At 41.2% G+C, this 14621-nt stretch overlaps 1 protein-coding gene across 30 annotated transcripts in view; it reads left to right on the top strand.

The window, feature by feature from the left end:
* PPP1R9A (protein phosphatase 1 regulatory subunit 9A) overlaps positions 1-14621 on the top strand; it is a 148536-nt gene that overhangs the window by 103250 nt on the left and 30665 nt on the right. For 17 of the 30 annotated variants that reach the window (XR_014518026.1, XR_014518028.1, XR_014518030.1 and 14 more), the window contains 5 exons: positions 4357-4512; positions 8337-8390; positions 10592-10821; positions 11812-11908; positions 13237-13408. Coding sequence is in view for 25 of the 30 variants with exons in the window: in XM_083469021.1 (XP_083325147.1) it covers positions 4357-4512; positions 8337-8390; positions 10592-10821; positions 11812-11908; positions 13237-13408 (709 nt within the window). In the remaining 5 variants the exon portion in view is untranslated. Of the gene's footprint in view, positions 1-2894; positions 2964-4356; positions 4513-8336; positions 8391-10591; positions 10822-11811; positions 11909-13236; positions 13409-14621 lie in introns of all 30 variants that reach the window. The other 13 variants (XR_014518027.1, XR_014518029.1, XM_083469028.1 and 10 more) reach the window with 1 other exon arrangement.

A 14621-nucleotide genomic window follows, 5' to 3' on the forward strand; every position in this document is an offset into this window, starting at 1 on the left:
AAAGAGACATATTTTTATGCCTTCTGGGGACCAATTCATATCCACTCATGTGATGAAATAATCACAAAATGATTTTACTGTGTCAGTTTTACATGGTGAATATTCCTTACGAATGCGCATCAGTGTGGTGACAGTTGGTATTTACCATGTCAGTGAGTTTCTTAGTTCTCAGGCTTCAGTAAATACCAGCTGTCACCACGCATGGCACATCCACATCTTTTTTTCCTTGTCAATTAAATTATTTGCCATGTTAATCAAGAAGTGGCTTTCCTGTATCAATAATAATAATAATAATAGTTCTATATTTATTTTAAGTATGTCTATTGCCTTTCAAAAAAAAATGGTCTTCAAAGTGGCTTACCAAGTTAATGTTAAATAATATGAAAACAACACACCTAAAAACAAAGTAACCAAACATCCAAAATAAACTAGACAACAGTGAAGCAGTTCTAGATTATTAGCTTTTAAGAGATGAAGAGAACAGGATACTTTTAGTTTGGTGGTATAAAGGCAACACTGCTGCTGCCCAGCACATATGTCTATAGAGGGAGTATTTATGGGGAGTTCTTTTCGACCGTAGTCCTTTCGATAACTTGCTCCCAAACTGATTAACTCTTTATAGGTTAAAGCAAGCACTGCGAATTGAGTCTGGAAACAAACTGGGAGCCTGCACATATACTGTAGTACTGGTCAAATACGTTCACCACATTGAATCTAGTCATCATATTCTAGACCAGCTGAAGTTTCTAAACACTTCAGCTGGTCTATATATACAGGGGCATCTCCATGTATAACACACTGCATTAATCAAGCCTAGACACAACCAAAGGAAGAACTGTTGCAAGATCATCTGTTCCTGGAGGGGATGCAGTTTTACCTGGCAATATGTAACTTGGTCTTGAGTTCATATACCAAGATTTCTCAAGGCCTGACCAAGCTTTTCATATTGGAGAGTAAGAACTGTGCAGTTCAGGCAGTACTTCACCCCTGAGAGTTCTGCCCAGGGTGATATGCATAGCAGGCCTTGATCTTGCTTGCTTACTTGCTTTCTCCTCTGATGCCTTCATCACAAGTAGAATGCATAGAGAAACCCAGAACAACTTATGGTTCATTCATTACCGTCCCACTATGGTGGAGGAAGCCTAGGAGTAGTGAGAGAAGGAGTGCGCAACATTTATGTACAAAATTTACATTCTATTTTTCTACTGTAGTTATAGTGCTCAGAGCAGCTAACAACAATGTAAAACTTACCACCTCAGCTGCAAATAATAATAATAATAATAATAATAATAATAATAATAATAATATCATTGATTATACATACTGCTGGCAGAAGCATCTTTAAAAACAAGTGGTGAGTTCTAAAAACTCTCAACCAACAGATGCCAGTATAATCCTATTGATGAAATAGTCTCTCAGAACAGTAAAAGTTTTTTACAATAAATGCCAACATTTTCAAGAATTGTAGTTTCTTGTTTTCCATGTTTATGGATTTTTTTTGCAAATTATGTTGTTTCTGTGCAACTTAAATAGGAACATTTTCTGCAGCCTTCCAGCTCTAAAAAGACTTCACATTTAGATATCAGTGCTAAAGAAATCATTCCACTGTTATCAAGAGAAGAAAGCAGCATATCTCTTTTTTGATGGAAAAAAAACCCATGGCTACTAACTTTTATAGGATGGAGATATGGATGTAGATGTAGATATAGATATAAAATTTAAGCCTGAGTTTAAAGTAATTCTTTTATTTGAGTTTAAAAAAGACTAGCTCTGATGCCCAATACTTGTCTGAATTTTGTTTTTCTCGTGGAAGATTTGGCTGGCTCTTTATTAAGAGCAAGGTTTGTTAATACACTGAAGCTCTGTTATCTGTCCAGGCAGGAGATTATTTTTATCTCACTGTAATTAGTTTTGAAGGTTTTGTTGTGTAAGGAGATGCTTCAAGTATAACCCTCCCCACCCCCTCCCCAAGGCCTACTATATATACATGTTACTTTACAAGTTTTTCCCAATTTTATTTTTACTTGTTATTGGAGATGGGGAGAACAATGACATTTTGCAGATAGCTGAAAGTCAATTAGCATGCAATCATGCAGCCTTTAACTCAAAGTATGAAGCGAAATCACATAGCCAGAAAGGACATGGTGTTGTTCCACATTTGATAAACCAACAACAAACTCAGATCTTCAAGTGACAGCCTCTATGAAGCCAAAATGCCACCATCCATGGCAGAAACAACTCACTGAGTGGGCCAATGCTGCTGCACTACCTTCCTGGCAGGTGGGTCGCTGTGGCGTAATGGGATGGCTGAGGCAATGGGGAGGCCAGCACAGTACAAACACACCAGTGCAGCCAATCAGGTCTACCTGCCAGTATGTTTGCACCAAGCCAACTTCTTCACCCCTCTCTTTACCAGTAAGCAACAGGAACCCACCCACTGGGTTGCACCCCATTCGGTGAGCAATTTCTGATTCATGCCTAATTCAGAGGTGTACCAGCAGGCTTAGAGGAGCAGAAAACTTTGCAGAAGTGCAAAACATTTGCAGGCGGGTGAACTCAACGGGGAGGAAACCTAAAACAGTTCAACAAAAACTAAACATGCTCAATGGGCACAGAAGAGAGGGGAAACTGGGTGGAGTACCCTGAACAAGAACACTGCAAAATTTTGCTGCGGGTATCATTTGTTCCCATTGCCCTCTGATTCAGCATAATGTTAACTTGTCATCTGAACTCCATTAGTAAGAAACCAAGGCAAATATGGTACTTGCTTTCAGAGTTCCTTGCTCCTGCTTCGTGGATGATTGTAGAAACTATACAGAAGACAAAGAGTTTGTTGACCATCATATTAATGTGTAGAAGAGTTCTTATTTAATGTTTGTTATCAACTGTTTTAGAATACTGACAGAGAATGTCATGGAGCCTCAGGCAACTACAATAAAAATAACAACTGTTACCTTAAAAAGGTTTGTGAAGAAAGTAACTTGCGTCTGATTCGTTGCTTCATGTGGCATACTAATCATATTTGGAGATGTGGCTTATTAATTCAACATAATTTCTAAACAGCTAATGTTGCTACAGTCCCTCCTTCATTTATTCAGTTGCAGGCCGAAATATGACTACCCATAGGTATAGCAGATGGGACCTTGACTAGGGAATCCCGTTTTGATCCGAACACAGCTATGGAGTTCAGTAGGTGGCACTGGAATGATCCTTGGTCAGTTCCCACGCAGCCCTCTTATAAAAGAGAGAACATGTACAAAAGACTCTCTGTGTCTACAGTAGCTGCAGGTTCTTAGAAGCAACTCTGGCAGGAAAGCATCTGTCTAGTCTTCACTTGGATGTGCTTCTGGCAAGAAGAGGTTCTTCACAGCTTATTTGGGTCCTTTATTTTTTTGAGACAGGAACGTGGTTTCCCCAGCTGCCTTCCTTCCTTGTTCTTTCTGGCAATAACTGTTTTTTTATGATCTCCTCTCCTAACTTCTGCCTAGAGCAGTCAGTGCCTGAGAGAACCAGGAAAGCAGACAAAGCTGTAATTTCCTTATTCCCTTTGGCAAGAAAAGGTGAGGTAGATTCTTCTGGCAAGAAGAAGAGTGATCTTTCTTAGCAGGAGTCTGGAGCAAAACGAAGGTGGACAGAAGGCTTTCCAGACATGGCTACTTCCCATGGTCACCCCTCAAGAATCTGTTCAAGTTGTGTGCCACTGCAGGTACAGGGGAGGTTTCTGTACACATGTCATTGAGAGGGGATTGTGCATCTTCTGGTAGTCTGTTTAACAGGATGCTTGTGAGGCAGAATCAGTTAACTCTGCATATTCCCCTGCACTCCTAATAAAGGAAGGATGGGACCTGTGCAAAAAGAAAGAAAGAAAGATATGCAATTCCTGTGATCTTAGCCATTAGAATTCTGCTGTACTTTTAGAATTTAGAACTTTCCGAAAGATTCTACCCTGTGCTTTTTGTTACTAGTGCTTTTTCAAGCTTGCTCGCTTTATTTCCCCATTTTTTTAAAAAAAATGTTTATTATTATTTATTTAACAACACGTATATACCGCTTTCTAGAAGAAAATACTTCTAAGCGGTTTACAATGAAGAGTAAAAGAAAAGTTGAAAATGGCAATAAAAGCAAACATTAAAGAAACAAGTTACATAAACAATTACAATATAAACTAAAACTAGCAATTATGAAACACATATTAAAATCGCAAATCAAGATCACACGTTAAAGTGAAATGCCTGGGTAGGCTTTCTTGATCAAGCAAGCCTACCCAGTTTTTGTTTTGAAAACTGCGTTCAGTGAGGTCCTATATTTCATTAAGGAGAGAGGATTTCAGAAATGCTTTAATTCTGTGCTTCTAAGACAGGAGAATATGCCACAGATGAAGATGAGGACGACATGGGGCCTGTCCTTCCAGGAGGTGATATGGCCATTGAAGTGTTTGAGCTTCCTGAAAACGATGACATGTTTTCCCCGACAGAAGTGGACACTAGCAAACTGGCTCACAAATTCAAAGAGGTAAGGCGGAGAGCACAGAGTTTGGTTTTCAGACAGTATTGATTCATACAATTGCATTCTTTGTGGATGGGGATTCCTCTCTGTAAATGATTTAATTGATTTCCCACCGACGTTCAAAATCAATATATGTAAATGGCTGGAGCTAGACTGCTCTTGTTAAATGAGACAAATTGTGTCAGTTCTTTTTAGCATGTGTTGCTGTAATGGTCATGCTGTTGTTTTTGTCAGAGGTCTGTAAACAAGCTGGGACAAAAGATCAGAATGAAAGTTCCATTCCTAAAAAAATTCACTGAATAGGTCATACTGATTCAGGACCAAGTTGCCTGGGGATTGCAGCCAGATAATTAGTTATAAATCTGATGCTCTCACTTTTCACTTAAACAAATCATTACTGGTCATTTGATTATCCTGGTCTAATGTGCCTACCACAATCCACCAAACTTCAATATTGCATTTAAAATACCTCCTTGTGCAATCTCCAGTTTAAAATTCAGTTTATGGCTGCAGACCTATGAACACCTACTTGGCAATAAGTCCAGCTGAATGCAGCAAGATCTTCCCACTTAAACATGTCTTCCCTGCACGCCCTTGCCTTCTGTTTGCCAGAGTGAAGGTATTGAAAGCTGTTGGGCTCTAAGTGAGTCCCTTCCTTTTGTCCTGGAAAAACAAAGCAATTTCATTCTGAACTATTTTATCCTAGTGTAACTAGGGTTGGAGTGATAGGAGTATGACCAGGGTGGAAGGGTGGATATCCAAAGGACTTACGTTGTGATGCTGTGCATGGTGTACTAGGGATGTTTGAGGATTTGGTTTGGCCCACATTTTTAAGTAAACTGATCTTATTCATTCTTTCCTGGACTAATACACGGATTGGAGCACAGTTACCCTTTTGATTTCTGTGCTGCTTTGAATTTTGCAGTGCAGCTCTAAAAACATACAAAAATATGTGTTAAATGTGTATGATGGGGGTAAAATGTGTACTGAGATAATGAGAATGCTTGTGCTGTTTTTTTAAAAAAGCAGTGATTGGAGATTCACGTTGAAACAGGGCAGAACGGGTTTAGGAATGAGCATACTGCAGAGCTGTCGAGGACCAGAAATAGAACTGATCTGTCCATTCCTAATGTTTACCACCCAGTTTGGTGGGGCTTATCCCCAGTATATGCATTTAGAATTGTAGCCTGGAGATGGTTTTTTTTATTCTTTGGGTGCTGTGTTTTGACTTCAGTTAGAAGTACACTCACATGCTTTATGTTGCACAACTTTCTCTTGCTGAAACATATCCTTCCTAAAAAACGCAGGATGCTCTTTGGTTTGTCATTAAGGCAGGCTTGTTTGCTTCAGCTGCAAGCTCTGTGGGACCTACTGCGCTATGTTCCAACAGTTATCTGACTATGCAGTCAGCGTTCGTTATTTATTTTTTATAAGAGGGAGGTTCTGTTTTAGTAGCGCAGGAAAGAGAAAACTGATAAAGCCATCTGCACCTGAGCAGATTGTATTTTACAAAACTGTTTGAGGGTCTGTTTGTTTTGCATTATTTACTGAACAGCCTAAATATAGTTCACTTGCTTGTGTAAGTGTTTTCAAAAAAGCAAGTAAGAGGGGGCTAGAAGCTACGTGATGAACTGTAATTTTCAATTAAGCTGTGAAAGTGCTGGATTCATGCGCTGAACACAGGAGCAGATAGCTGGACTGTACAGTCTCAGGATTTGGAGATACAAGTTTTTCTCAGTTTAAAAGGATGGATTAAACTGTAAGAGTTGCAGGAGAAATAATTTAAGACTTTTGATTGGCTTTAAGGCTAGGTGTTCTGTGCTTCTCTTGCAAAATTTATTCAGGGAATTGCTTTTTACGTGGAATCTATATAAAGATTATTGGACTAGCATATTGGAATCAGATTACCTGAAGAACCACATTTTAAAAAATGAATCTGCCTGGGGCCTGAGATCTGCAGGAGATGCCCTCTTTTGCTTCTTGCCAATATCAGAGCAAGGGCGAGTGTGGCGGATGCACAAAGCCACCCTTCTGATAGTGGTGTGTCTGCCGCCTAATGGAGTGGAGGTTGGGCAAGGTGGTGGCAAGAGTGGAACAGTGCAAGCACACTGGCAGAGCCAATCTGGTGTTCCTGCTGGTGCACCCACACAGCCCCAGTCTCACTGCTTCTCTTTTCCACACCGTCTGGTAAAAGTAAGCTCTGCATGCCCCACCATGATGGCCACACCTGAGTCAGTGGGAACAAGGCCTTTTGGGTTGCTGCTCCCAGACTCTGAAATTCCCTTCCTTCCCAGGGAAGCCCATCTTGCCACCTCTTTAATGGTATTCTGCCAGCAGACCTTGTTCTAACTGACCTTTGGCTGATTGTGGTTGCCTGGTGCTGAATGCTGTTTTTACTTTAGCCGGCTGTTGCTTTTACTTGTTCCTGTTTTCATTTTGCTCCTTTCTGTATCTTAAAAGTCGTTTTCATTGGCTTTTTAAATTGAAACTGTACCTTTTGTTGGGTGTTAGCTGCCTTGGACTTACTGGGATGGAAAGGTGGAGGCATATATTTAGATGATAAATAAATAGCCACAAGTTGTTGCGCTTCACCTGTGACATTTAGAAAAGAGAGTGTGGTTGAGGTCACTTTGATCACGCTGAAAGGCCATAAGTGGGCATAGCCCTTTCTCTGTGACTAAAGGGAGCCCAACCGCAATGTCATGTCTCTGTGTAACAGGTGAAATGCAGTGCTTTACATGCCACATACAGTTATTGTGTTCCTTAGCAGAAAAAAGGACGAGGATGCCTTCTTTTGCATGCATCTCCCCACAGCCCTTTGTAGCAGGGAAATGAGAAGAACATGTGCTCGAGTAAATGCTGTGGGTAAATGGGGACCAGTTTGTTATGGAGGGAAGGACTACACTCTGCATATATACATAATGCAAGTCTGTGTCTTGTGTGTGTAAAAACAAATGTGGCCATGGGAGAGAATGTATGTTCCTAGTGCAGGATGGGCTGTGACCGTTGTGATACAAGGAGAGAGTACATGCACAGTACATCCGTGTGCGTGCGTGCATGTGTGTAAGCGTGTGTGCGCATGTTTATGGAAAAGTGGGTCTACTGGAGAAATATGTGCATTCTACTCTGATGAAATCCAGTTTTGTTTTTGCTCTGGTATATTACAACCCACCCCCCCAAAAAAAATGTCCAAACACCCACCCTGAATAGTACCTTGTCCAAGTCTGGAGATTCTTCTCCTGCGGTTCTTGTAATGGGTGAGGTGGGGGTCACAAGGGTAGACCAGCCATAAATACTTTCAGTGATTCATCCTGCTGAGAGTGAGTTCGACACAACGGTAGGTTGAAGGTCACAACAGCTTCCTTCCTTGGTTGCAGCCTATATGTGTTGTGACCTCCATAATGCTTGAGCCTTTTAATAGCCTTTTAGCTGCCCTCTGTGACATGCTTGCTTAATCCGTGTTAGTGAGGCTTTCTAAGAATATTCATGTGCACGGGGATATTCAAATCCGGGCTGGCTAACAAGCTGAATACAACCACCAGTATTTTCTCCTCTTTCAAGACATTTGACTTGTCCTGGCAGATTCGATGTCCTAATCTGATATTCCGAGAGGCTAGCCAGCAACACTTTTTCTTTAATTAACTTGCATAGACTGAGTCATTTTCCAAGCTAGATATTTTAATTTACAGTCTACTGCACTGCAGCAGTCTTGTGGGCCTTCTGCTGTGTGTACTACAGTATTCAGGTGGCAGCATAGAAGTCTTTTAAAAAAAAATTGGAGCTCTGGCATTTGCAGCTCACTTGTTCGCTTTGTGGTTTTCCATTTTCAGTTGCAAATCAAACATGCAGTTACAGAAGCAGAGATTCAGAAGCTGAAGACAAAGGTAAGAATGATTACTGGCTACTAGAAAGAGCAATGTTCTTATTTTCAGCTGCTGTAAGTTTGTGTCCAAAGGGAAGCAAAGAAAAGTAAGTTCTCATTGAGAAAACGCAGCAAAAAAAAAAAAAAAAAGGTCTGTATGCAGTGGCTCCAGAGAGCTTGTTTTGGTAGAAATAGTTTATTCGAGTCCCAGGAGAATCATGATGACTGTTATTGCAAGGAAAATAGTTGCAATCGCATATTAAATTTTTACTCCTTTCCCCACATCATTAGAGCTCTAACAGGCTTGAAAGGGGAATGGTAAAGAATTTGCTTTTAATATATGTAGCAGAAATTGCTTCTGGAAAGGCGAAGTATTGGTTTTTTTTTTCTTATATAGACAAAAGTAAGAGGAAGTTAACTCAGATACCACTTCCTCCTTTAATAAAACAGGATTTATGTTATATTAATTAGCCAGCCTTGTTCATAATCCTGCATGAGACATTCATTTAAATGTTTTATTTCAAAATAAAATCCTTTTAGTTTATGTACCTTGCTGAATTCGGAGGATGCCCCCTCCCCCCCCCCTAATTAAGTTAAAGTACAAGTTTCTTTTAAACTCAGAGTGGACACATAAATGTTTATTTCGTCACTGATGTTAGTGAGCCTGTCTGCAAGGAGAAAATATAAAAGGGGAATTCCTACATAATTTTTTATAATCTTCCTATTTTGATTTTTTTCTTCTCTGCTTCATTTGAAAAAAATAAATAAATCAGAAATCTTCTTGTCAGATTACAGTCTTACTTATCACTAGAAATCCTTGTGAGGCTAATTTGTTGTCTGCTGAAAATCTTACTGCCTTCAGAGGCTGTTGCACTTGGCTAACATCCATTCATCTGCGATTTGTAAAAACAGAAGTCTTTGCTGTATTTTTTGCATGTTTCATTCTCTACCCCCACAACAAACCCTAAATATAACAAGTTATTATACATGCTAAAGACCCATTTAAATGGAAGTTAAATCCACAATTATAGGCTTAGGTGACAGCCCTTTGATTTTAATGAGCCAAAGGTATACCCACTTTTTTTCTGGATTTTCCTAGTGATTTCTCAAGGCCAGGAGTTGTGAACCTTTAAAATTAGGACCATATTTGGCATGAATGCATTTAGACTGAGGTGTTTAAATACATAACCTACTATAAAGGGGTGTATGGAGTGTTAGGGAAGGGGTGGGGGGCACGCTGGGCTCCTTCTTTGTTTGTCCACCTTTGGTGTCCCCCCCCCCCCGCATTCAGCTCTTTCATATGGCTCCTAGAAGCTGACAGCACCCCAGGAACGGCTTCAGGAGTAAATTGTACACAAATCCGGAGTGGGATCCCTAAGGCGGTTGGATGGCAGCCAAGCAGGTGCCCAGCATCTTGCTCTGCTTTCCTTTGGACCACACCAGCGAGGCCAAGAGGTGGGGTCCTGTCATCTGGGCAGCTGAGGACCTCCATACTCACTGCCCGGGGTTGCATCTCAGGGAAGTCACTTTGGTGCTGCTAATGCAGCAGTTTGGCTTCACCCCCCCCCAGGCACCCCCCCCATTGTCTCTCGATACAGACAGATGCCAACAACACCTATAAAAGGCAGATGATTAGTTATTACAAACCACTTTATAGCTATGAAAGCTGTTAAGAGAGAAGCTTCTTCCAGCAACAGTAAATACCCTTCAGGTAGGAAGCAAGTGTTCTGCCTGTGGTAATGTTGCACAATAAATTTGTCTTAAATATGCTTCATTTTATCTCTGTATGACTAATTTCCAGTTTGCCTTGTTTAGGCACATGGCAAACTTCTGGAAAAATAATAATAATACAAGCAGTAGTGTGTTCATTTTAAAACTGCAGAAGCCTAGGTGGATGCAAGGTGGGAAATGATGCATTTGAGATTACTCATTTAGCCTTAACGTGGTCTAGAAAGTTCTTTAGTGCTCTAAAATTATTTCTGTTCTGAACATTATTGTATGCAAGGATAGCCAACATGGTGGGCTCCAGATGTTGTCGGACCACAACTCCCACCAGCCCCAGTTGCCAGTGATAATGGAAGCGGGAGTTTGGCAACATCTGGAGGGGGCATCTCATTGGTTATACCTGCCATATAACAATAGCACTAGGCTGCTGTTCCTCATGCATGTTACTTTGAACCAACTGTACCTGAATGTAAAAGCATCTGCCTTCCTCTTTCAAAGCTGCAGACAGCTGAGAATGAGAAAGTAAGGTGGGAGCTGGAGAAGAATCAGCTTCAGCAGAACATTGAGGAGAATAAGGACAGGATGATGAAGCTTGAGAGCTACTGGATTGAGGCACAAACCCTGTGTCACACCGTCAATGAACATCTGAAGGAAACTCAGAGCCAGTATCAGGCACTGGAGAAGAAATACAATAAAGCCAAGAAACTGATTAAGGACTTTCAGCAAAAGTAAGCATGAGCTGAGATGCAGGTTCGAGCAGAATTTCTCAATCTGTGTAGCACAGGCATGCAGAGAGCCAGAGAAATAAACCGCAGTCCCTGACTTACAACATTTGGCTACAGACCATGGTTTGCTTGGGCTGAAACAAGCCACAATCTCCATATGATTATAGGAAGCTGCCTTAGACTGAGTCAGACCTTTGCTGCACCTTGCTCAGTGTGGTCTAACCCTGACTTGTACTGGCTCTCCAGTGTTTCAGACAGAAGTCTCACCTAGTCCTGCCTGGAGAAGCCAGGAATTCAACCTAAGGCCTTCTACATACAAAGCAGATGCTCTGCCACTGAGCTAGAGTCCTTCCCCTGCTGGCCTACAGTCTTTAATTCTGAGCCAGGAATTGTGACTTATTTCTCCATTGTGTAAGCAGGAAGTAGCAAAGAAGGCAAGATCAGCCCTCTTTGGACGTGTGAACTGGGCCAAAGCTTAAACCTTCTAAACATATATTACCACTCTGGGTTAAATCTGTAAATGTGTAAAAAATGTATACTTCCTAATAGGTTTACTCATAACTTTCCAGATCTTTGTATCTGTACCTTTTAAGAGATAAAACAAGTGTGGTAAAAGGAAAGAGGATTTAATTCCAAGGACACATGCACAAGCCGACCCACCACTATATTATCTGTGCACCTGCATAATAAATTTATAAGCCTAATTTTAATAACAGGTATTTATTTAGTTTTGCCACTTCCACTGTGGTGATTAGCAACTTTTCATAAAGCAAACAAGAGATAATTCAGGTTAATCTCCTACGATGTAGCTTCAGCTTATTCATTTTAATATAAAAGTATTTGCTCCACACATTCTCCCGCTTGCTTCTGCATTCTCATTATTATCAGGTCTTATCAAGACAATACATACTGAAATGTAGCAGTCCATCAATTTTTTTCAATACCTATCTCAACTGACGCTTCTTCTAACCAGCAAATATATTTTTCCCTAAGAGAACTTGAGTTCATCAAGCGACAAGAGGCTGAAAGGAAAAAAATAGAAGATCTGGAGAAAGCCCACTTTGCAGAAGTTCAAGGTTTACAAGCTCGTGTAAGTAATTTTCAGTATTTTAGTTTATTTCATGACTTTATTTAGGAAGCGTTGTTGCCGTTTAGGAGTAGGTGTGGCTGTAGGGGTGTTCATATGCTGCGTTCAATGAGTGCACAATCTGTGTACCTCTGTACACAAATAGTTGACAGCCGTGTACTTGTATAGTTATTCACATGTAAGGTTAAAGTAGTGTACCGTCTGCCTGCCTATGTGAACAATAGTTGAGCTGTTCAGATCAATAAGTGTCCACCAGATCAACAAGCCTGTTACAAATGTTTTAAATAAGCAGACAACAGTACTATACTGCATGGAGATTATCATTGCATTGCAACAGGGTAGCACAAAGCAACCCATGATATATAGTTTACCAATACATGGGTATATTGGTATAGGCATAGGCAAACTCGGCCCTCCAGATGTTTTAGGACTACAACTCCCATCATCCCTGACCACTGGTCCTGTTAGCTAGAGATGATGGGAGTTGTAGTCCCAAAACATCTGGAGAGCCGAGTTTGCCTATGCCTGATATATTAACAGTACTAAATGTCTGTGTGGTACTAAATACATGCATGGTAGTGGTTCTGTTCATCTGATGAATGGAAAAGGTTTATTTTACCGTATTTTTCCATGCATAAGACGACCCCTATTGTTTTAAACCCAAAATTAAGAAAATGAAACCCTAAAACAAAAGTGAAAATCTGGATGATTGGTGGCAGCAAGTTGTTGATTTTTTGGGGGGCGATCGCCCTCAAAGTTTCCAGCATCAGGTGCATGCAATGCCCCGTGGTGCAGAAGCAAAGGCAGCGCCTGGGGCACCAAACGCTCCTCCTTGGTGGCCGCTGCTGCTGCGGGGAAGCAGGCTCCCAAGCAAGGTGCCAAGGAAAAGCCAGGGGAGGCAGCAGCCACTCTGTGCCGGACCATGCCATTGAGCAAACTGAGCTGAGGAAAGTGGTGAGCGGGCTGGGGGCAGGGTGGGAGTTTGAGAGGGGAAGAGGGAAAAAAGGAAAGATGGGCAAGGAGAGGTAGCTGAGGCAGCTCTCAGTGGTGGTGGCAGCAGCTGCTCTTGATTCAGTGGTCAAGCCAACGGGGGAGTCAGGAGATGGGGGGGGAGAAAGGGGGGACGGCAGCAGGAGGGACTGCCTTAGCCCGCCCAAGCCAAAATCCTGGACATATGCTTAAATATTTTAAAAATTCCCCCAGATGCCATGTTCCGTGTACAAGACAATCCCCAATTTTTTACTATTTTTTATAGCAAAAAACCTCGTCTTATACACGGAAAAATCCGGTATTTTATTTATTTTGCTAACAGTTAACTTCATTTGTCCTAGATCAGAGAACTGGAAACAGAGGTTTTCAGGTTACTGAAGCAAAATGGGAGCCAAGTTAACAATAACAACAACATTTTTGAAAGGCAAACATCCCTTGCAGAAGTCTCAAGAGGCGATGCCATGGAAAACCTTGATGCAAAGCAAGTGTCTTGCCTGGATGCCTTAAGTCAAGGTTTGTTTGAACCAGATGATAAGCTTGAGGATTGCGTTGTTTCTGTGTGACATAGTTGTACTGACTTAAATGTTTTCGGAGTGGTCGCATTTGCACGACGTGGTAAGCCGTATACCATGCTTTACTGTGTACAAGTCAGTTGTGCACCCTTTGCTCCTTCTCAGTTGTACTTGGGAAAAATAGGTCATGATCCCTTACGTAGTGTTAGTTCTGAACCAGGGATCGTGGATTGTTTCACTCAAACCAACTATGGCCGGTAAGCCAAGGACAAACCTTTGCTTATCGTCATCCACTGGAGCCAATTCCAGGGGGCTGTGGGTTCTTTGGCACCCACAATGATGTATTTGTGGGGCTGGGCCCCCACAAAGTCGGTGGGCAAAGCTGAAACCCGTCATTGCAGGCACCCACAATCTTTGACGTGAGATGGCACCTATGTCATCACCATTTGTTTGGAGTGAATCAAAGCACAATCCCTGCTTCAGACATAATGCATTCAGACATGACACTAAGCCAGGGATTGTGGTTGGTGTGACTGGGGCGAAGTGAAGCAGTCACCAGTGACGTGAATATGGTGATGGTTTACGGCTCTCTGTGACATAAAAATGGGGCCAGCGTAATGTACGATGTGGTGACCCATCTGTAATACTATCATACATAATTTCATAATGCCTGTAAAAGCACATGTATTCTGTTCAGTTATATTTTTATCCCCGTTCATTGTTGACATTGCTAATAAAAAGGTTAAGAATATAAATCTATACCTCCTCTTATATATACTATATCTGGTTTTTTTATGTTGTGTACTTGAGAACAAAACATCGCAATTTTCAAAAGGGGTCTTTTATGTGCAAAAATAAACAAATTGTTTGTGTAAATGTATGAACGTCTCTCTCTCTCTGTGTGTTGATAGATAAATATGTACAGTTTACATGTACAAACGAATGTATTTGGGCCAAAATAGATCAGTGTGCAGTCATCCAAGTACCAAAAGTACATGAGGACTGCCATTCTCTCCCCTCACATGTCACCACTAGCTTTCCTTTAGTCCCTTTCTCACACTCCTTTTCTCTGATCTGTCCTGGATATGGAACATGACTGAGGAAAAAACTCCTGCAGGAAGTAAGTCTCAGTGTGTGATTTTGGCAGATCCACACTTCAACACACATCTGCCATCTTCACATGTGGACACGAACCCCCATATGTGTATGAGAAC

Source organism: Podarcis liolepis (assembly GCF_965112155.1).
Source record: "Podarcis liolepis genome assembly, chromosome: 12".
NCBI classification, from domain to species: domain Eukaryota; kingdom Metazoa; phylum Chordata; class Lepidosauria; order Squamata; family Lacertidae; genus Podarcis; species Podarcis liolepis.